The sequence below is a fragment of the Anomaloglossus baeobatrachus genome, chromosome 1, assembly GCF_048569485.1.
Source record: "Anomaloglossus baeobatrachus isolate aAnoBae1 chromosome 1, aAnoBae1.hap1, whole genome shotgun sequence".
Classification (NCBI taxonomy): Eukaryota; Metazoa; Chordata; class Amphibia; order Anura; family Aromobatidae; genus Anomaloglossus; species Anomaloglossus baeobatrachus.
Window position 1 is genome coordinate 224,990,268 of NC_134353.1, and position 21,852 is coordinate 225,012,119.

At 46.6% G+C, this 21,852-nt stretch overlaps 1 protein-coding gene across 1 annotated transcript in view; it reads left to right on the forward strand.

Moving 5' to 3' along the window:
• Nucleotides 1–21,852, forward strand: part of MGAT4D (MGAT4 family member D) — a 271,656-nt gene that overhangs the window by 111,518 nt on the left and 138,286 nt on the right. Inside the window, exons 4-5 of the mRNA XM_075348407.1 lie at nt 13,390–13,523; nt 20,087–20,133. Of these exons, the coding sequence (XP_075204522.1) occupies nt 13,390–13,523; nt 20,087–20,133 (181 nt within the window). The remainder of the gene's footprint in view (nt 1–13,389; nt 13,524–20,086; nt 20,134–21,852) is intronic.

A 21,852-nucleotide genomic window follows, 5' to 3' on the forward strand; every position in this document is an offset into this window, starting at 1 on the left:
AGCCCTGGAGGCGGGAGAACCAGGCAGTTGAGTCTAGGGAGTTAAGTAGAAGGAAGTGGTAGAGGAGGACAGTGAGAGTAGTGACAGAAAAAGTAACAGTTAAGAAAGCCTGAAGTTGGTCCGGGTGTGTGCCCCGGACTGAGACAGCAAGGTCAGCAGACGGCGGTGACTGTCTGCAGGAGAGGCTGCTTGGAGGTTGCCGAAAGGACCGTGGACGGGTGGTGGCCCGGCAGTACCAGAGCGGTATACGAAGAGCAGTCAGCACCATTGGCAGGGGCCTTTTGGATCCCGGCAAGGCTAGGAGTCGCCGTGAATTTGCCAAATCCGTCAGTGAAGGGGACCTCTGGGTCTCCCAACAGCCAAGTCCCGATTGAAGGCAACAGTCCGACCGTTAGAGAGAGACACCGCCAGGGCACCAGTTTCTCAGGGCCAGCGCCTGCGGGCAAAGTAGGGCTCCTCCGGCCCATAACCAAGTCGGGGAGCGGGTTACCGGTGGGAACCCATCGCTACCATCATCATCTCAGGTGCAGGAAAAGGGACCGTCACCGTCAACTACTGGGGAAAAGCAACAGCAGCCGTCCGTGGGAACCGTCTTTCCAGCCGTGTGTTTTACCGAGAACTGTGTCACCGTCTCAGGCTGAGTGAGTACCACAGTGCCGTGAGGCACAGCGCTGCCCCCGCGTCCCTGCACCCCACCAAGCCCTGCACCGGCCCTGCCATCCAGCATCCCCCACCTCATCACTGGGCCCCGGGACAACCACCCCCTACTCACGGAGGGGAGAACTAACAACTTTGCTGCTCCCTGTCATCGCTCCCGGGATCCCCATACAGAGCAGCGGTGGTGTCCATACAATCACCACAACCGTGGGTGGCGTCACGGACAATAAACCATCCCAAAAACCAAACCCCTTTCACTCACGGGCGAGGAGCGCCGCTCAAGTCCCCGGGATCCGGCCCATCGCTCGAGCCACCAAGCAGCAGCAGGCCGCAGCAGCCGCGGCAGCCGGACCCGAGCAGTGGGAGAGCGTGACGTCCCCTCCTCCGCCCGCGACACTAGGATTTGCCCCCCACAAAACAGGCTTCTTCATAGTTAGATCAATGAAAAGAGAAATGCAAAAGTAAAAACAACAAAAATAATCACTGAGCCGCTAAGAACCAAGCTGGTGTTCATCCTTAAAGGGGATGTCCACTACTTGGAAATCCCCTACTGAAATGCTGCAGACCCCCAAGTAAAGTATAAAAAAAACTAAGATTCACTTCGTGCACCAGTGTAGTTTGTGCTGGGTCTCACATTGTCATGTCATGTGAGCGCTGCAGGCAATCAGTGGTTGGTCACTAATGGGCTGCTTTTTTCACACTTCTCATTAATGGAGCGCACATCTGCTGCAGCTCATTAGTGGCTGCTGATTGGCTGCAGCGCTCATGTGACCAGTGTTAGATCTGGCGCAGAGGACAACCACCCCATTAAGGCTATGTGCACACGTTGCGTTTTTTCCCGCAGAAACGCTGCGTTTAGAACCGCAGCGTTTCAGTGCCAAATTGTATGCGTTCAGCTTCCCCAGCAAAGTCTATGAGAAAGCCGAAAAATCAATGCACACGCTGCGTTTCTAAACGCAGCATTTTGGATGCCCAAAATCGGTGCGGAAAAAGAAGCAGCATGTCACTTCTTTTGTGCGTTGTAGCTGCGTTCTCCACCCATTGAAATCAATGATGTGGGTCAGAACGCAGCTACACCGCAGTTCGCTGCATTTTTGTTGCGGTCCGCATGCTTTATCGGCATACAGAACGCAGGCATATACCTGGAAGTGAGGTCAAGAGGTTTCCTGTTGACCTCACTTCCTGGCAAAGTTCAGGAAAGCCGGAGTCGCCAAAGTGCCCGCCCCGACCCCCAACCCCCTTCCGAAAATCCAAGACGGCCGTGCGCACAGCAGCGCACCGGCCGCCCTACTCCTCTGTTTCTGTCGCATGTGCCATAACACATGCGACAAAAAACTGCTCCCCAGGCCCTGCCAGGTCACCCCCTATTCCCGCCCGGTGTCCCCCGGTAACCCCCGTACCTGTCACAACGCTGATCCCCCGCGGCCCCCTCCTCCTTCACAGCAGACGCCGGTCACACGTGCAGAGCGGCTGACAGCTCAGCTTCCTGCTTTGCTAGACGCTGGCTGCTCGCACTCTGCAGCTGTGACCCGGAGAGAGTGGGTGCAGATACTTTGCACCCACTCTCCTCAAATCGAGGGTCTGCACTTCTAGAAAATGGGGGATACGTTCCCTGAACGTACCCCCCCATAGTCTAGAAGGTCCAGAGTCAACGTGGGACGTCCAGAATGGATTACAGGGACCCGATTTTTTGTTTTTCTTTTCAATCAATTGGTTAAAGAGGGAATGTTTTGGGAAGTGTATTTTCAAATACATTTTTTTTTTGTTTTGTTAATTTTTTTTTTTTTTTTATCACTGTCGATTAGTTATGTCTGATAGACGCCGTGACATCACTAATTGCTGGGCTTGATGCCAGGTGACATTACACATCTGGCATCAACCCCATATATTACCCCGTTTGCCACCGCACCAGGGCAACGAGATGAGTTGGGGCGAAGCGCCAGGATTGGCACATCTAATGGATGCGCTACTTCTTGGGCGGCTGCGGCCTGCTATTTTTAGGCTGGGAAGAGTCCAATAACCATGGCTCTTCCCACCCTGAGAATACCAGACCCCAGCTGTCAGCTTCACCTTGGCTGGTGATCTAATTTGGGGGGATCCTACGTTTGTTTGTTTTTTTAATTATTTATTTATAAATAATTAAAAAAAAAACAGCTTGGGGAGCCCTCCAAATTGATCACCAGACAAGATGAAGCTGTCAGCTGTGGTTTGCAGACTACAGCTGTCTGCTTTACCCTAACTGGCTATCAAAAATAGGGGGGACCCCACATCATTTGTTTTAATTTTTAATTTTTTTTTGGGCTAAATACAAGGCTAGGCACCCTTTAGTGCCACATGAAAGGTACTAAAGGGCGCCAGCTTAGAATATGCAGGGGGGGTGGGATGTTATATATATGTTTGACATCCATTGACGCATTTTTGGCTGTGTGCCCACAATCAGGGTTTGCAGCGTTTTGGGCGCAGAGTGTTTTCCCTGCGTCCATAACGCTGCGTTGTGCAGTAGAAGCACAGTGGAAGGATTTTTAGAAATCCCGTGCCCACTATGCTTCTTTTCTCCGCAGCATAAACTGACCTGCGGCGTGGCTTCCCGAGCATCAGCATGTCAATTTATGCTGCGGGGATGAGTGTTCTCTGCACGTAGAATAGAGCTAAAGTCCACAGCAGCCTGAACCCAAATCGTGGGCATGGGCAGCCGCGTTCTCTTGTGGGCAACACTCACATCTCTGCAGGAAGGCTGGCACTGTGTATTACACGCCATGTCACTGGATCATGTGGTCAAAACGCAGCTGAAGAAAACACATGGAAAACGCACGAAAAACGCATGAAAAACGCATGCGTTTTTGATGCGTTTTTTTAAAGAAAACGCATAGTTTACAATTGTCCTTTCTGCCAGAGGTTGCTTTTTTTTCTGCACTGAAAAAAACGCAACGTGCGCACATAGCCTAAGGCTATTTGCGCACGTTGCGTACAGTCACTGCAGAAATTTCTGCAGCGATCTGAAGAGCACATGTGCGCTTCAAATCGCTGCAGAAAATGTCCGTAGTGAAAAAAAAAAAAAGCCGATTCCATGCGCTCTGACTGCAGCTCCACACATAGACAGGGCAGGAGCTGCAGGCAAAGCGCATGGAAAAAGTGACATTTCACTTCTTAGAACGCGCGCTTCGGGCAGCAGCCGAAGCGCTGCGCTCTAAGACGCCACGTGCGCACGGCTCCTGCATAATCTTCATAGACTGTGCAGGGGACGCAGGACGCATGCAGTTACGCTGCGCTACAAAGCGCAGCGTAACTGCATGTAATTACGCAACGTGCGCACATAGCCTTAAGGTTTAAGTTCCTTCAATTGTTTTGTCTCAAGTTGCTTGAAAGTTCTGATTGTTCTGTAAACTTTACTCAGTATTTATATAGAGCTGTCTTAACCTCATCCTTGTGTTTTATTTGCATCCATTATTTTATATCCTAAAATTGTAATAACAAAAGTAAATATTGTACTAAGAGGTTGGAGGACATGGAGTTCTGTATTTGTGCCCTTTTATTACTAGAAACAAGCTCCTTTAGGCAACAACAATGAAGTGCCTGGCAGCTCTCATGCTACCTTATATTCATTACTTAAGTTGATAAATTCAGATTAGTGGTATGTCAAAACCACATCAGTAACCTGATTTTACAAAACACACTGCATTACTTGTTAAATAGATCTGTTAGCCTTTTGAAGTTGGTGTACTTTCTAGTATGGATTTTCACAGAGTGTGACGGCAGTGTATTCAAGCCTATGTCTGAAGAGACGCTGCCAGTGAGGCTGAGTGTGTGGAGACTGAATGTATTGGACTCATATAAAATACTCATTTAAAGGGAATCTGTCAGCATGTTTTTGCTATGTAAGCTGAAGCCAGCATGCTGCAAGGGTTAACCCAGAAAATTCAGGGATGCCTGTCTTGTCACAGGTTGATCTGTTGTTTATTTGCTAAGTTTGTTTAAGTAACAGAACCCATATTATTGCTCAGACTACAAAGTAACATGCATGGTGGCAGTCCAGCAACAACCCCTCCTCAGATTGACACCTCAATGTAAATATCTAATGGGGGGCCTGGTGTGGGTGGGACAGATCTCTCAGGTCTGCTAGATGGCCAAAACTAAACTTTCTGATTGTGTCAGAATGGCTGCACCCAGAAATCTATGTGATATATCTTTGGATTCAGAATCTCTTTGCCTACATCATGTTGCGGTCAGATGAGGCAGCAAAAATCTGCTGAACAATTCCCTTTAAGGGGAATCTGTCACCAGGTTTTTGCTTCCTCATCTGAAAGAAGCATAATGTAGAAACAGAGACCCTGATTCCAGTGATGTCACTTAGTGAGCGGTTTGTTGTTATTTTGATAAAATCAATGTTTCCTCTGCTGCATATCTAACAGTTATTTCAATGTAGAGCAGGGTTATAACATGCACATGAATATACTGGACTACCTTGCAGCACACCAAGGACTCTTCTAATGGTAATCTCCGGCTGATTAATCAATGATTTTTAACAGTGAAACTACACTAAGTAGCCCAGTAAGTGACACATCGCTGGAATCAGGATCTCTACCCCTATGTTCTGCTGCTCTCAGATTAGGTGGCAAAAACCAGATTCCCTTAAATTATCAGATTTAGGCTATGTGCGCACACAGCGTTTTTTTGACGCTGCGTTTTTGTGCTGTTTTGGCCTCTAAAAACGCACCCGCGGCAATAACGTGCAAAAAACGCACTGCGTTTTTCTGCATTTTTCCAATGCATTGCATGGGGGGAAAACGCAGAAAAACGCAGGAAAGAATTGACATGTCCAATTTTTTTTTGTTAAGCTCAAAAACGCAGCATAAAAAAAAAGCTGTGTGCAGACAGCAAAAATGAAAAGTCATAGACTTTGCTGGGGAAGCAAAGTCATGCAGGTTTGAGGCCAAAAAAAAAGAGGGGGAGAGGGAGAGGGGTTAGTGGGAGAGGGGGAGAGGGAGAGGGAGAGGGAGAGAGAGAGGGAGAGAGGGAGAGGGAGAGGGGGAGAGGGAGAGGGGGAGAGGGAGAGAGGGGGAGAGAGAGAGTGAGAGGGGAAGAGAGAGAGTGAGAGGGGGAGAGAGAGAGAGAGAGAGAGAGAGAGAGAGAGAGGACCCTGCTGACTATATGAGCTTATACTATACAGGAGAGAGAGAAAAGACCCTGGTGACCAATAGAACTGACATTCTGAAGAAGAGAGAACTCTGCAGACCATAAGAGCTTACACTCAGTTGAGAGAGAGAGAGACCGACCAGATCTACCGCTGAAACCGCGCGGATCCGGTACGGGGGATACACGTCAGAGGAAAGTTATGAGCTCAACACTAATTGGGGTGTTTGTTGACATCCCGTATTAAGACTGTATTCATACTTTAAGCTTTTGAGGCCAGAGGTGAATCCAATAGAAATGTAAATATATGTATTGACTCATAGCTAGAGCAAAGGAAACAGATTTTCCGATCTGGCATCCGGATTGGCCACGTGCGGCCTTGTAAAAGCCAGAGATGCCAGACGCAGAAATGAAGGTTAGCCGGTTTTGGATGCCATGGAGGACTAGATTCCAGAAAACATAAATCATTCTGTTCAACTTTACTGATAACATTTTGCTTGGATTCACTCTTGTGCTTGTCTCAAAAAACAGACGTCTGTTTGTCTAATTATATAACTGAGAACAGTAAGTATTAGATAATACATAAGTATTATCTCAATTTGTCTAAAGGCCCCGTCACACTAAGCAACATCGCTAGCAACATCGCTGGTAACGAACAACTTTTGTGACGTTGCTAGCGATGTTGCTGTGTGTGACATCCAGCAACAACCTGGCCCCTGCTGTGAGGTCGTTGGTTGTTGCTGAATGTCCTGGGCCATTTTTTAGTTGTTGCTGTCCTGCTGTGAAGCACAGATCGCTGTGTGTGACAGCGAGACAGCAACAACTAATGTGCAGTGAGCAGGGAGCCAGCTTCTGCTGAGGCTGGTAACTAATGTAAACATCGGGTAACCAAGAAGCCCTGTCCTTGGTTACCCGATATTTACCTTTGATACCAGCCTCCTCCGCTCTCACTGCCTGTGCTGCCGGCTCCTGCTCTGTGCACAGATAGCTGCAGCACACATCAGGCAATTAACCCGATGTGTGCTGTAACTAGGAGAGCAAGGAGCCAGCGCTCAGTGTGCGCTGCTCCCTGCTCTGTGCACATTTAGCTGCAGCACACATCGGGTTAATTAACCTGATGTGTGCTGTAACTAGGAGACTGGGGGCTGGTCACTGGTTGCTGGTGAGCTCACCAGCAACTCGTGTAGCCACGCTCCAGCGATCCCTGCCAGGTCAGGTTGCTGGTGGGATCGCTGGAGCGTCGCAGTGTGACAGCTCACCAGCAACCTCCTAGCAACTTACCAGCGATCCCTATCGTTGTTGGGATCGCTGGTAAGTTGCTTAGTGTGACTGGACCTTTAGTCCATAAACAGTAAGGGCCACAGTTAATATAGAACTTGGCGCAATCTTACACTAATGTTCCCATGTCCTTGGTCCTGTTTACTTTGATCATGGCCTGCCTAATCTTAGTAATGTTAGCTGCACAAATATTTGACATTACTTCTGCATCAGCTCATTCTTTTATGCTTGCTTGTCCTTCTGTGGGTGTGAAGAAAACCTCTGTTATCAGTTGTAGAAAATGTCAAATTGGTAACATTTACTAATAATGTCTCGCCAGAATAATAGAAGAGAATATACAACCTGTTCCTTGAATCTATATCTTGAGCATAGAGGGTGGTGATATCTTTACTAAGTATGGATAATGCCCTGGTCTCGCGAACCCAATATAGAAATGTTATACGCTGGATCCTACTATATATATAGATAGATAGATAGATAGATAGATAGAGATATAGATATAGATTTAATATATACACAGTGCTGGCCAGAAGTATTAGCACCCCTGCAGTTCTGTCAGATAATACTCAGTTTCGTCTTGAAAATGATTGCAATCACAAATTCTTTGGTATTATTATCTTCATTTAATTTGTCTTCAATGGAAAAAAAATAAAAAAAAATTGTCATAAAGCCAAATTGGATATAATTCCACACCAAATATAAAAAAGGGGGTGGACAAAAGTATTGGCACTGTTTGAAAAATCATGTGATGCTTCTCTAATTTGTGCAATTAACAGCCCCTGTAACTTACCTGTGGCACCTAACAGGTGTTGGCAATAACTAAATCACACTTGCAGCCAGTTGACATGGATTAAAGTTGACTCAACCTCTGTCCTGTGTCCTTGTGTGTACCACATTGAGCATGGAGAAAAGAAGACCAAAGAACTGTCTGAGGACTTGAGAATCCAAATTGTGAGGAAGCATGAGCAATCTCAAGGCTACAAGTCCATCTCCAAAGACCTGAAAGTTCCTGTGTCTACGGTGCGCAGTGTCATCAAGAAGTTTAAAGCCCATGGCACTGTGGCTAACCTCCCTAGATGTGGAAGGAAAAGAAAAATTGACGAGAGATTTGAATGCAAGATTGTGCGGATGGTGGATAAAGAACCTCGACTAACATCCAAACAAGTTCAAGCTGCCCTGCCGTCCGAGGGTACAACAGTGTCAACCCGTACTATCTGTCGGCATCTGAATGAAAAGGGACTGTATGGTAGGATACCCAGGAAGACCCCACTTCTTACCCCGAGACATAAAAAAAGCCAGGCTGGAGTTTGTCAAAACTTACCTGAGAAAGCTTAAAACGATTTGGAAGAATGTTCTCTGGTCAGATGAGACAAAAGTAGAGCTTTTTGGGAAAAGCCATCAACATAGAGTTTACAGGAAAAAAAAGAGGCATTCAAAGAAAAGAACACGGTCCCTACAGTCAAACATGTCGGAGGTTCCTTTGAAGTTTTGGGGTTGCTTTGCTGCCTCTGGCACTGGACTGCTTGACCGTGTGCATGGCATTATGAAGTCTAAAGACTACCAACAAACTTTGCAGCATAATGTAGGGCCCAGTGTGAGAAAGCTGGGTCTTCCACAAAGGTCATGGGTCTTCCAGCAGGACAATGACCCAAAACACACTTCAAAAAGCACTAGAAAATGGTTTGAGCGAAAGACTGGAGACTACTAAAGTGGCCAGCAATGAGTCCAGACCTGAATCCCATAGAACACCTGTAGAGAGATCTCAAAATGGCAGTTTGGAGAAGGCACCCTTCAAATCTCAGGGACCTGGAGCAGTTTGCCAAAGAAGAATGGTCTAAAATTCCAGCAGAGCATTGTAAGAAACTCACTGATGGTTACTGGAAGCGGTTGTTTGCAGTGATTTTGGCTGAAGGTTGTGCAACCAAGTTTTAGGCTAAGGGTGCCAATACTTTTGTCTGGCTCATTTTTGAAGTTTTGTGTGAAATGATCAATGATTTGATTTTTGTTTCATTCTCTTTTTTGTTTTTTCATTGCAAGCAAAATAAATGAAGATAATAATACCAAAGAATTTGTGATTGCAATCATTTTCAAGAAGAAACTAAGCATTATCTGACAGAATTGCAGGGGTGCCAATACTTTTGGGCAGCACTGTATATTAGTCTATATCTAGCCAATATTGTTCTTGCTATTGCAGTGACGGATAATTCTGTTTTGCCCATATTTTGATGCGTTGTGTTGGGGGATGGGCAGAGGATGGGACTGTAAAATTTAGTTTGTGTTGAAATTTTTGAAAAATTTGATAAAAAGCATTTCATGTAAAAAAAAAAAAAACCCCAAAAAACCCAGTACGGGTGATACACGTCAGAGGAAAGTTATGAGCTCTGTGCATTATTGCTGAGTACAGGGCAATAGAAAGGCAGATGAGCCAACACATGGGTGACGGCATTGTGGTCACACAGGCTCGAGTCAGGATTTAGATGATCCTGGTTTTCAGTTATCTGCTGGAAGCATGCAATAAAACTAACTGTACTTTGTGGTTTATTGACTGTGTGTAGGTCTGAGATAGCATGTATGGTGTTTTGTCATGATGATGTGCATCAGGGGGGGGGGAACCTTCTTTATGCCCAGGCAGTGGCATACCATCAATGGCAACAGACCCTACAGCCAGTGTGGGGCACGGTGCCAGCTTCAACACCGGGCCCCCATCCGGCATCACACTTTCAGCTCTATCGTATCGTGGATGCTGATACAGTTGAAAGCAATAATGAGAGTCCGCTATCCATTCCCTCATTATTCTCCCGCTGCATCTGAGATCTGACAGCTCAGTGTGGCGGGTGCGATGACTCCACTCAATTGCGCCCGCTGTGTGGAGCAGTGAAGATGCGGCTTCAGAATGAACAGCGAGGGACCGAGGAGAAATTGTTTTGTTTGGTTTTTTACATCAGTGAGTACATGGTGACCATAACACTACATATACAGTGGAACCTCGGTTTGCGAGTATTTCACTATATGAGCAAGGCTTGCTGTAAATTTGTAACTCAGTTTACGAGCAATGCTTTGCTGTACAAGCAAATATTCACCGCACACACTTCCGGTTCTGTACTTTCACCGCGCTCTGACCCGCTCTTGCAGTCCGCACAAACACACACAAAAACACACGCACACACATATTATGCTCACCTTACCTTCCGTTCCCTCGCCGGCCTCCTGGTTCTTGTAGTCCACAGGTACAGTTTGTGTAGTGGGTAACCATCACGACAGCATTACGCTGTGTCTAACCAGGCTGCTTAGCCCCACAATGTTTTCATGGCATGCTTGCCAGTTTGACAACATCTTCACAATTTTTGCTGATGCAGTCGTGAACAGCATAAATATATCATCCATACATAATGTGCGTCATATGAAAGTGCATTTTAACGCTGCTCATTTGTTTCTTAGCTGTATCTGTTATTGGAAAGGTGGGTGGTAACAAATTTAGGAACAATTCCAGCACTTATTGTGTTTTCAACTGTCATTGAGTCCTGAAAGCCTGAAAGGCACTGGTTATGCAGTAGTATGTTTCATTACATTATCACTGGGGTATCTGGGTATGAGTAAACCTGAGCCATACAGGAGGTCATCTAAGTGCTCACAAAACATATAAATTGTTGTGCAGACAGGTCAATAAAGAGTTGTCATATTAAAGGGGCATTCTAGCTACATAAAATGCGATTAAAGGGAATCTGTCACCAGGTTTTTGCTACCCACAGCTTCACCCAGTCATCTAAGTGAAATATTGTTGGATTAAGGATCTCTTTGAATACATCATGCTGCTGTCAGATGAGGCAGCAAAAATCTGCTGACAGATTCCCTTTAAAGGGAACCAATCACCAGGATTTTCATATATAACCTAAAGCCAGTGCTATACTGGCACTATCAGGCTGAGTCTATACATACCTTTAGTGGAGAGCTCAGATGTTTAGGTTTTGAAATGCAAGAAAATAAAGCTTATAAAATTATCAGCTTCTTGAGTGACAGCAGCTGAGGATCAAATAATATCGTATTCATAGTTATCCCTCCCCCCCCTTTTAGAATTAGCATAAGTATCATACAATCGATTTACATTTTCACTTGCAGGACCTGTGTGAGGTCATAACCATGTCACCAGGAGGGGTACGGCCTCAACCAACAAAGCTGATACCAGGAAGCAACATTTTTCTGTTGGCTGATGCCCCGCCCCTTCTGGTCACATGGGTATGACTTCACACAGGTCCTGCAAGTAAAAATGTAAGTAGATTGTATAATACCTATGCTAATTGTAACAGAGGGAGGGGATAACTATGAATACCCCCCCAGCTATTACCTGATCCTCAGCTGCTGCCACTAAAGGAGCTGTTGATTTTATAAACTTCAGGTTTTGAAATGCAAGAAAGTAAACACCCGAGCTGACCACTAAAGGTATGTCCAGTAGAGAATCAGCCTGATAGTGCCAGTATAGCACTGGCTTTAAGTTATTTATGAAAATCCTGGTGATTGGTTTTAAAGGAAATCTGTTGCCAGGTGTTTGCTCCCTCATCTGAGAGCAACATAATGTAGAGACAGAGACTCTGATTCTAGCGATGTGTCACTTACTGAGCTGTTTGCTGTCATTTTGATAAAATCAATGTTTTCTCTGCTGCAGATCTGTTACACAGAGGTCATGAATATGCCTGACTACCCGACAGCACGCCAGTTAGTCCTATAATGATAACCTACTGCTGATTAAAGAGAGATTTTATAAAAAATACACGACACAGCTCAGTAAGTGACACATCGCCGGAATCAGGGTCTCTGCCCCCTACATTATGCTGCTCTCAGATATGGGGGAAAAAACCTGTTGACAGATTCCCTTTAATGTCAGAAATTCTATGTTTTGTGTTGTAGGACAACCCCTGTATAGGTATTTAGAGCAAATATCCATTAAACAATATAGCACTAGATAGTGTCATGTTTTTAATATGTATTGATATAAATATTATTTTCTGCAAAACTGTATAGCCATTAACTATAAGCATGTATCTAATAATTCAGCAGACAGTTCTTGGATGCATGCTGCGCTCACAATGAGTTCTGTGTGTGACCTATATGTGGATCATAAGAAGTAGAATAGGTAACTATCATTACTGTCAATGAAAATACTAGTGTAAGGTGATCAACTCCTGCATAACGTACACACAGAGCAGTGTACAGCCACCATAGTATGGCTGGGTGGTTCACATAGGCGTGTTTAATGCTCCGTATATGTAACGCATTGCCTTGACAGACTAAGGGGCACTTTGCACACTACGACATCGCAAGCCGATGCTGCGATGCCTTGCACGATAGTCCCCACCCCCGTCGCAGCTGCAATATCATGTGGTAGCTGGCATAGCGAACATTATCGCTACGGCAGCTTCACATGCACTCACCTGCCCTATGACGTCGCTCTGGCCGGCGACCCGCCTCCTTATTAAGTGGGCAGGTCGTGCGACGTCATAGCGACATCACACGGCAGGCGGCCAATAGAAGCGGAGGGGCAGAGATGAGCGGAACGTAAACATCCCGCCCACCTCCTTCCTTCCGCATAGCTGGCGTGAGCCGCAGGACGCAGGTAGGAGATGTTCCTCGCTCCTGCGGCTTCACAAACAGCGATGTGTGATGCCGCTGGAGCGAGGAACAACATCGTAACATCTGTCTTTTCAAAATTATGGAAATGACCGACGCTACACAGATGATACGATTACGACGATTTTGCGCTCGTTAATCGTATCAAAAAGGCTTTACACACTACGATATCGCCCGCGACGCCGGATGTGCGTCACTTTCAATTTGACCCCACCGACATCCCACCTGCGATGTCGTAGTGTGCAAAGTGCCCCTAAGTGTCTCCCGACCCCAACTTAAAGCCTCCTACACTGATGAAGCTGCAAGTTCGGATCTGGAGAACCAGTGACAGACCGGTGATTACAGACTGTGAAATACGCTCATCTAGCCAGTCTATGGGTCTGTAAACATCTCTCGCTATGTACAGACATACAGACTTACTAATCCTCCTATACACCGCACTGTGCATGCAGCTTATGCTGGAGCGGCACACTTAAGAGTGGTGTTTTGATTGATCGGTAGGGGCTCAGGACCCCAACTCCTACTAGTTAACAGCACAATGCAGCCACTATAGCACGTAAAGATTAGATTGGAATGATATTTACTGTCAAAATACCACGTTACTGATGCACATGTCCTTTTAAACCAACTCCGCAACCTGCTGGAAATTATTAGGATCCTGGTAGCTATGTTACATGATTACATGTTGTCTATTCTCCGCAGTGTCTATAGTTATTGGAATCCCTACTGTAAAGAGAGACAAACAGAGCTACTTGTTGGAGACTTTGAGATCCCTATTCTCAGCGATGTCTGCAGCAGAAAAACAGGATTGTGTTGTGGTTGTTTTCATAGCTGAGGTGAGTAACTGCATGTAACATACCCACTATAGATTTACTGGTAGTGAACCTAAGGGGGCATACAATGGGCGAAATGAGTATTGAACACATCACCAATTTTCTAAGTAAATATATTTCTATAGGTGCTATTGACATGAATTTCTCACCATACGAATCCAATCCACACCGACAAACATATCAAACTATAGCTGTTCATAAATTAAGTTATGAATAATAATGAGAAATTACACAAGGAAAGAGGATTGAACACATTAATAAAGAGGTGCAAAAATCCATGGAAGGTCATGACACCAGCTGAAATCTGTCAGTAATTAGAAAGGAATCCTGCCACTTAATGAAAAATAATAAGCTGGTTTTCAAGTGATGGCCTTTAAAAAAGTGTATCATTACCAAGATGCCACACAAGAAACATCTCATGATGGGAGAAACCAGTGAGTGGTCGCAAGACCTTCACAACCTTATTGTTGCAAAACATACTGATGGCAATGGTTACAGAAGAATTTCTCAACTACTGAAGATTCCAGTGAGCACTGTTGTGGCCATCTAATGTGATGCACCAATTATGGGGCAGCTGCCGGCTGGTATTTTGAGGATGGGAAAGGACAAATAACCATGGATCTTCCCAGCCTGATATCAGCCCGTATCTGTCTTCTTTATCTTGGTTGGTGATCAAAAATGGGGGGGGGGGTCCACATAATTTTTTAAAATGATTTATATATTTAATTCCCAGCAGCGACCTGGAAGTCAGAGAAGCGTCCAGACATCTTCCCGATGCTGTTGCAATTCCATTTGAGTGGTGCTCACATTCCATGTGAGCACTGTTTACATCCATTTCGGCAATTTTACAGGCACCCCAGCCCTTCTGTTAGGTTCTTTTGGAAAAATGCTTCCATTTCCCATTGACTTCCATTATACTTTTTATTTACCGTATTTTTCGCTTTATAAGACGCACCGGAATATAAGACGCACCCCAAACTTAGACATAAAAAAAGGTAAAAAAAAGAAAAATGGGGTCCGTCTTATACTCCGGTGTTCTCTTACCGGAGGGGGGCAGCAGTGGTGGTGAAGCGGGGTCACAGGAGGCACAGGTTGTGCTGGCAGGCGCGGCAGGTCAGTGGCAGCGGGGTCCGTGGTTGCAGGTGCCGTGACGTCCGTGGTTGCAGGCGCGGTGGCGTCCGCGGTGTCAGGATCCGTGGGGTCCATGGTGGCGGCAGCAGCCGTGGCGTGTGAGCCGTGCAGCAGGCCGGTGCAGTGAGTGTCCGCGGTCCCGGTTCAGTGGTGGCAGCGGCGGCGGCGACTGCTCAGTGGTGGCAGGGACTGCTCAGTGGTGGAGTGTGTCCGCGGTCCCGGTTCAGTGGTGGCAGCGGCGCCGACGGCTCAGTGGTGGGAGTGGCGGCGACGGCTCAGTGGTGGGAGCGGCGGTAACTGCTCAGTGGTGGCAGCGGCAGGGACTGCTCAGTGGTGGCGTGTGTCCGCGGTCCCAGTTCAGTGGTGGCAGCGGCGGCGGCTCAGTGGTGGGAGCGGCGGCAACTGCTCAGTGGTGGCAGCGGCAGGGACTGATCAGTGGTGGCGTGTGTCCGCGGTCCCGGTTCAGTGGTGGCAGCGGCGGCGGCGGCTCAGTGGTGGGAGCGGCGGCAACTGCTCAGTGGTGGCAGCGGCAGGGACTGCTCAGTGGTGGCGTGTGTCCGCGGTCCCGGCTCAGTGGTGGGAGCGGCGGCGACGGCTCAGTGGTGGAGTGTGTCCGCGGTCCCGATTCAAGTAATGGCGCCCGGAGCGACGCATGCGCAGATGGAGCTCTCATCCAAGGGCTCCATCTGCGCACGCGCTGACTCCCGGAGCAGCGCGTGCGCAGATGGAGCTCTCATCCAAGAGCTCCACCGGCGCCATCATTTGAAAGTGGGACCGCGGACAACTGGTAAGCTGCACAGCCGCCCGCCCCGCATGCACAGAGTGGCAGCCAGCAGGCTGCCCGCCCACTCTGCGTACAAGCCGCCGGGTACCTGTGCTTGCGTGCGGTGGCAGCCGGGTACCCATGGCTGTGTGCGGGCGGCAGATGGGTGACTGTGTGAGGGCGGCAGCCGGGTACCTGCACGGGCACCCGACTGCCGCTCGCACACAGCACCCGGCTGCCGCCCGCACACAGCCATGGGTACCCGTCTGCCACCGCATGCAAGCACAGGTACCTGGCTGCCGACCCCACACAGCACCCGCTGCCGCCCGCACACAGCCACGGGTACCCGGCTGCCGCTGCATGCAAGTACAGGTACCCGGCCGCTTGCATGCAGCCACAGGCACCCGCCCGATCGCCTCAGACAGGACCCCCCCCCCGCTACCGCTTTATAAGACGCACCCCCCATTTTCCTCCCAAAATTTGGGGAGGAAAAGTGCGTCTTATAAAGCGAAAAATACGGTAAATCAAGCCCGTATGAGCTTCCAAGTTGCTTGATTTGAGTACTGAGCACTTGAGAATTTTAATGCTTGCTCATCAGTAATTATTACACATTACTAAATTTATCAACCTCTTTAGTTTGGTTTCTTTGCCTGTGTGGATTGGATGGGTTGTTACCGACATCTAGCAGATTTATAAATATATTTGTTTAGAAAATTGTTGATGTGTTTATTTCACCTGCTGTATGGCCCATCTACTGTAAACAAAAAAATAATTTGCAATGCTTGGCATAGAAGAGGCCAAGCTGCATGCTCAGTCCTCTATACCATTGTTGCTCCAGTATAACCTTCGTACAAGAAAATTCCCTGTTGGTGTGATTGCTTGTAAATGGGGCAATGAGATCCGTAATCTTTACAACCCAGAGTGACTGTCTCCTATATGGTCTGTATGGCAAGGCATGTCTACTTTTAAAGGCCCAGTCACACTAAACAACTTACCAGGGATCCCAACAACGATACAACCTGACAGGGATCGCTGGTAAGTTGCTAGGAGGTCGCTGGTGAGATGTCACACTAAGCGACGCTCCAGCGATCCGACCAGCAACCTGACCTGGCAGGGATCGCTGGAGCGTCGCTACACGTGGAAGCATGCTGCGCTTGGTAACTAACGTAAATATCGGGTAACCAACCCGATATTTACCTTGGTTACCAGTGCACACCGCTTAGCGCTGGCTCCCTGCACACCTAGCCACAGTACACATCGGGTTAATTACCCGATGTGTACTCTGCTACGTGTGCAGGCAGCAAGGAGCCGGCTTCTGCGGACGCTGGTAACCACGGTAAACATCGGGTAACCAAGAAGCCCTTACCTTGGTTACCCGATATTTACCTTCGTTACCAGCGTTCGCCGCTCTCACACTGCCAGTGCCGGCTCCCTGTTCCCTGCACACATAGCCACAGTACACATCGGGTTAATTACCCGATGTGTACTCCGGCTACGTGTGCAGAGAGCAGGAGCCGACACTGGTAGCTGAGAGCGGCGGACGCTGGTAACGAAGGTAAATATCGGGTAACCAAGGTAAGGGCTTCTTGGTTACCCGCTGTTTACCGTGGTTACCAGCGTCCGCAGAAGCCGGCTCCTGCTGCCTGCACATTTAGTTGTTGCTCTGTCGCTGTCACACACAGCGATGTGTGCTTCACAGCGGGAGAGCAACAACTAAAAAATGGCCCAGGACATTCAGCAACAACCAACGACCTCACAGCAGGGGCCAGGTTGTTGCTGGATGTCACTCTAAGCAACATCGCTAGCAAGTTGTGCATCAGCAGCGATGTTGCTTAGTGTGACGGTACCTTAAGCAGAAAGGTTGTGACAACAGCGCTGCATTTATGGCACTGTGCTAGCAGCCATAAAGTATAAAAACAAAATGAAAAAGCAATAAATAAAGCCAGTAAAAAGCAAAAAAATGTAGCTAAGTTTACAGTTATCAAGAATAACAGTTGCAGGGAAAGGGGTAAGGCAATGTTGAAGTGAACTGTGTTACTCAATAGGAAATATAATCAGAAGCCCAGAGGTTCTTTTATATACCCTGGCTGCTCTGCCAGTATGGGCCCCTAGTTACTTCTGAGTATTCCCTCTGACCTGTTCTGGGGTTGAACTTTCCGCAGACACAATCCTAACCTTCCTCAGCAGTAGCAGAGCCCACACAATCAGCATGATGTAAGACAGTCTAAAAAACGCCAAGATAAATACTGCATTTGATGCATGCAACACGCTTTCTTGGGCGTGAGCAGCTAAGACTCATCTCCACTCTTTAAGTATAGCAGTAAGTGGTATTTCCTTTATGTCTGCTGACCACTGTCCAATGCACTTTCCTTCTGTGAAAACAATTAAGAATAACAACTAAAGCCCCTCATATGCATCAGCTGAATGTCGCCCAAACCTGCTGCTATCAGTCCAAAGAGCACGGTCATTGAAGCTTCTTTGGAAGTTCAGTTCTGACAGTGACTTATTTCATGGCTGTTTTCCCTCCTATAGTTGGCCCTGGTAGAGTAAAAAAAACTGTGGAATTAGAAGAAAAAAAAAATGGATTGTCCCCCAGAGATCTCTTATGAACTTCTGGGGAACAGGTTATGTAAGAACTATATGTATATATGTTGAGGGGGAATACAAGTGGTCTCTCAAGGTCTGACTCCCCTTTCAGATTATCTGGGATGTCATGTGTGCACACAGGAAGAAATAACAGACTGTGGTCCTCTCATGATGGAAGCCAGTGAGATTCTGATCGATTTATTGTTTGTGATAACTTTTGTAGTCCTAGAATAAAAAGGGCATAGCCAAGATATAGTCCATTCAAACATCACGAGTCAGGCTCTGGTCGTGAAGCAATTTGCATCCTCTCTGCTGGATTGGTTGGTCCAAACTTCGGGTGTTCTCCATGTCGTTATCATCTTAGGCGTTGTCCAGGATGCAGGTGCCATCTTTGGATTACATGAGCTGCCATATTGCATTAATCCCTTAACGATCGCTGGCAGTAATCTTACGTCCTAGCGGTCATAGTGTCACTGCCCGTGGTCTGCTGCATGCAGCGATCGGCGCACGTCTCAGCTGATTTTTACAGGAGCGGAATCGTTATCCTCCCGTGCCTTTTAACCCCTTAAATGGCGCTGTCAATATGTGATAGCGCCATTATAATGGCATCAGCAGTAAACATTTACTCACCGGCCGATACCAGAAGTCATGTGATGTGATCACGTGACTTCTGGTTGTTGTTATGGTAGCACAGAGTCATGTGATGACTCCTGTAGCTCACATAACTCATTTCCTGCCTCAAACAGCCGAGAGCTGGGTGAGACAGGTTAGGAGCATATCTGCTGTTCACAGCAGGTATGGCAGAGCAATCAGACAGCTGATCCATAAAGTCCCATAGGAGACCTAGTAAAATAAAAAAAGGTAAAAAAGTTTTCAAAATTTAAAAAAATAAAAAGCCTAAAAGTCCAAACCACCCCCCTTTTTGCCCCATTTCAAATTTAAGGGTTAAAAAAATAAAAAATTTACACACATTTGTTATCGCTGTGTTCAGAAATGCCCGATCTAGCAAAATAAAAAATTAATTAAACTGATCGGTAAAAGGCGTAGCGGCAAAAAAAATCCAAATGCCAAAATTACGTTTTTTGGTCGCCACAAATTTTGCGCTAAACGCAATAACAGGCAAACAAAGCGTAGCATCTGCACAAAAATGCTACCGTTGAAAACGTAAGCTCGAGACGCAAAAAACAAGCCATCATTGCGCCATAGATCCAGAAAAATTAAAACTCCACGGATTTCGGAACATGGCGCAAAACGTACGCCACTTTTTTCGGACAAACTTCTGATTTTTTGTTAACCCATTAGATAAAGGTAAACCTATATATGTTTGGTGTCTACGAACTCACACCCACATATCAGTTTTACTATATAGTGAACACAGTGAATAAAATATCTTAAAAATAAAAGTGCTATAGCACTTTTTTTGCAACTTTTATGCATTTGGAATTTTTTTGCCGTTTTCCAGAACCATATAGTTATGGTAACAGTCATGCTTTCATTTAAAAGTACAGCTCGTTCCGCAAAAAATGAGCCCTCACATGACCATATTGACTGAAAAATAAAAAAGTTACGTCTCTCGGAAGAAGAATGGCAAAAAAAAAAAAGCGGAAAGCGCAAAATCGGCCGGTCGTGAAGGGGTTAAGGAAAATCACGGAATATATATGTTAATAGAAAGCAAAATCATTTATAAATATGTATGTTAGGTTACATCAACTAGAATACGTATCTGGGTCTGTGAAATGGCTGAATTAAGTATTTCAGGTTACTTAATTCTTACCCCTAACATATATGTAGGTGTTTACTCTCCGCTCTAGACAAAAACTGTAAAAATGTAAAAAATGACTATTATATCACAGTAAACTTTACACGTAAAGCAAACACCACACCTCGTAATCACGGCCTGATGGGGAGATTTATGTACGGTAAGTAGGTGGCACATCTATCCTTTCAGTCTTTTATAGTGCGTGTAAGTGAAACGCAGCCTGTGAATGTGGACAGGTTTGCTGCATTGCTCTGTGTACAGACATGTATACTATAATAACAAATTTCAAATGAAAGCCTATCACATGCAATTTCTATTTTTTTCAAGGTGAATGCTGAGTATGTAAATGGACTTGCAGATAACATTAATGATAAGTAAGTATTTTCACTAGTTTATTTCCCAATACTTCTGTATCCAGGGCTTAAGCTGGGTTCACACTAAGCGACAGCGACAACGACGTCGCTGTTACGTCACCATTTTCGGTGACGTAACAGCGACCTTGTAAGTCGCTGTTATGATCGCTGCTTAGCTGTCAAACACAGCAGAAGCAGCGATCATAACGTCGCTACATGTGCAGAGAGCAGGGAGCCGCGCTTAGCGCTGGCTCCTTGCTCTCCTAGGTACAGTACACATCGGGTTAATTAACCCGATGTGTGCTGCAGCCACATGTCACAGTGCAGAGAGCAGGGAGCCGCGCGCACTGCTTAGCGCTGGCTCCTTGCTCTCCTTGCTACAGTATGCATCGGGTTAATTACCCGATGCATACTGCAGCCACATGTCACAGTGCAGGAGCCGGCACTGGCAGCAAGAGCGGAGGCTGGTAACCAGCGTAAACATCGGGTAACCAGGGAAAGGTCTTCCCTTGGTTAACCGATGTTTACGCTGGTTACAGCTTACCGCAGCTGCCAGTGCCGGCTCCTGATCGCTTCATTTCGTCGCTCTCTCGCTGTCACACACAGCGATGTGTGTGTCACAGCGGGAGAGTGACGACCAAAAAATGAAGCTGGTCATTCAGCAACGACCGGCGACCTCACAGCAGTGGCCAGGTCGTTGCTGGATGTCACACACAGCGACAGCGACGGGACGTCGCTGCAACGTCACAGAAAATGGTGACGTAGCAGCGACGTCGTTGTCGTCGTCGTTATGTGTGACACCAGCTTTAGTTATTTTTTCCTTATTGGGCTACGAACTTGCAGGCAGGTTGTTGCTAATGACCTGCCTGTTCTGCCTTGTCACGATCTTTTCTGGTTCAGAGCGGTCACAAACTGCTCCTACCAGCGATTCTCCTTCAGTTATGTGACGTAGACTGAGCTATTCCTCCTTTTCTGCTCTATCGACAGGGTGTCTTTGCCAATATCCTACTGATTGCCCGCAGATTTCCCTTCCCTTCCACATAGCATAATGTAGGCAGTAACGCCCCTTCAACAGAGCAAAGTGGAAGAGTAAGAGTTGCTCTGCTGACATGAGGTTAAAAGAAACAGGAGAGTCACCGCCTGAGCCAGGAGAGATCGCAACAAGGCAGATAGCTGGCAATTACCTGCCTGTAAGTTCTCAGTTCCATAAATCCCAGATAACTCCTTAAGTTGGGTGTAAAGTAACTTTTGATTCTTAGTAAGCTGTTATGATCCGATGTTCAATGACTACCATGAACACAATTCACCAGTCGTAGGTAATTAAGTGCCGACCGCAAGCCCTGAACTTAACACCACAATAGAAGTAGCTGGGCAGCATGCCTAACAACCTAGATGCCTCAAACCCAGCTGGAGAACTACATAACTTACAAGGCAGAAAATAGAAACAAAACCATCTTGCCTCAGAGCAGATTTCCCTAAAGAGAATAGGCAGCCTCCCACATATACAGACTGTGAGCAAAGATGAAAAGACATACACAGTAAGAGGGAGATGGAGCAAAGAGAGGCCACACTATACTAAATACAAAAGACAGGATAGGGAACTCTTGCGGTCGGCATGAAAAACCCTATCAAACTTCCTACACGAAATGTGGAAAAAGGAAGAGTGATCTAATACTCGCACGTTCACAATCTGTACAAGACTCTGGTGAAACTGTAGGGAAACAAAAACTAACAACTAAC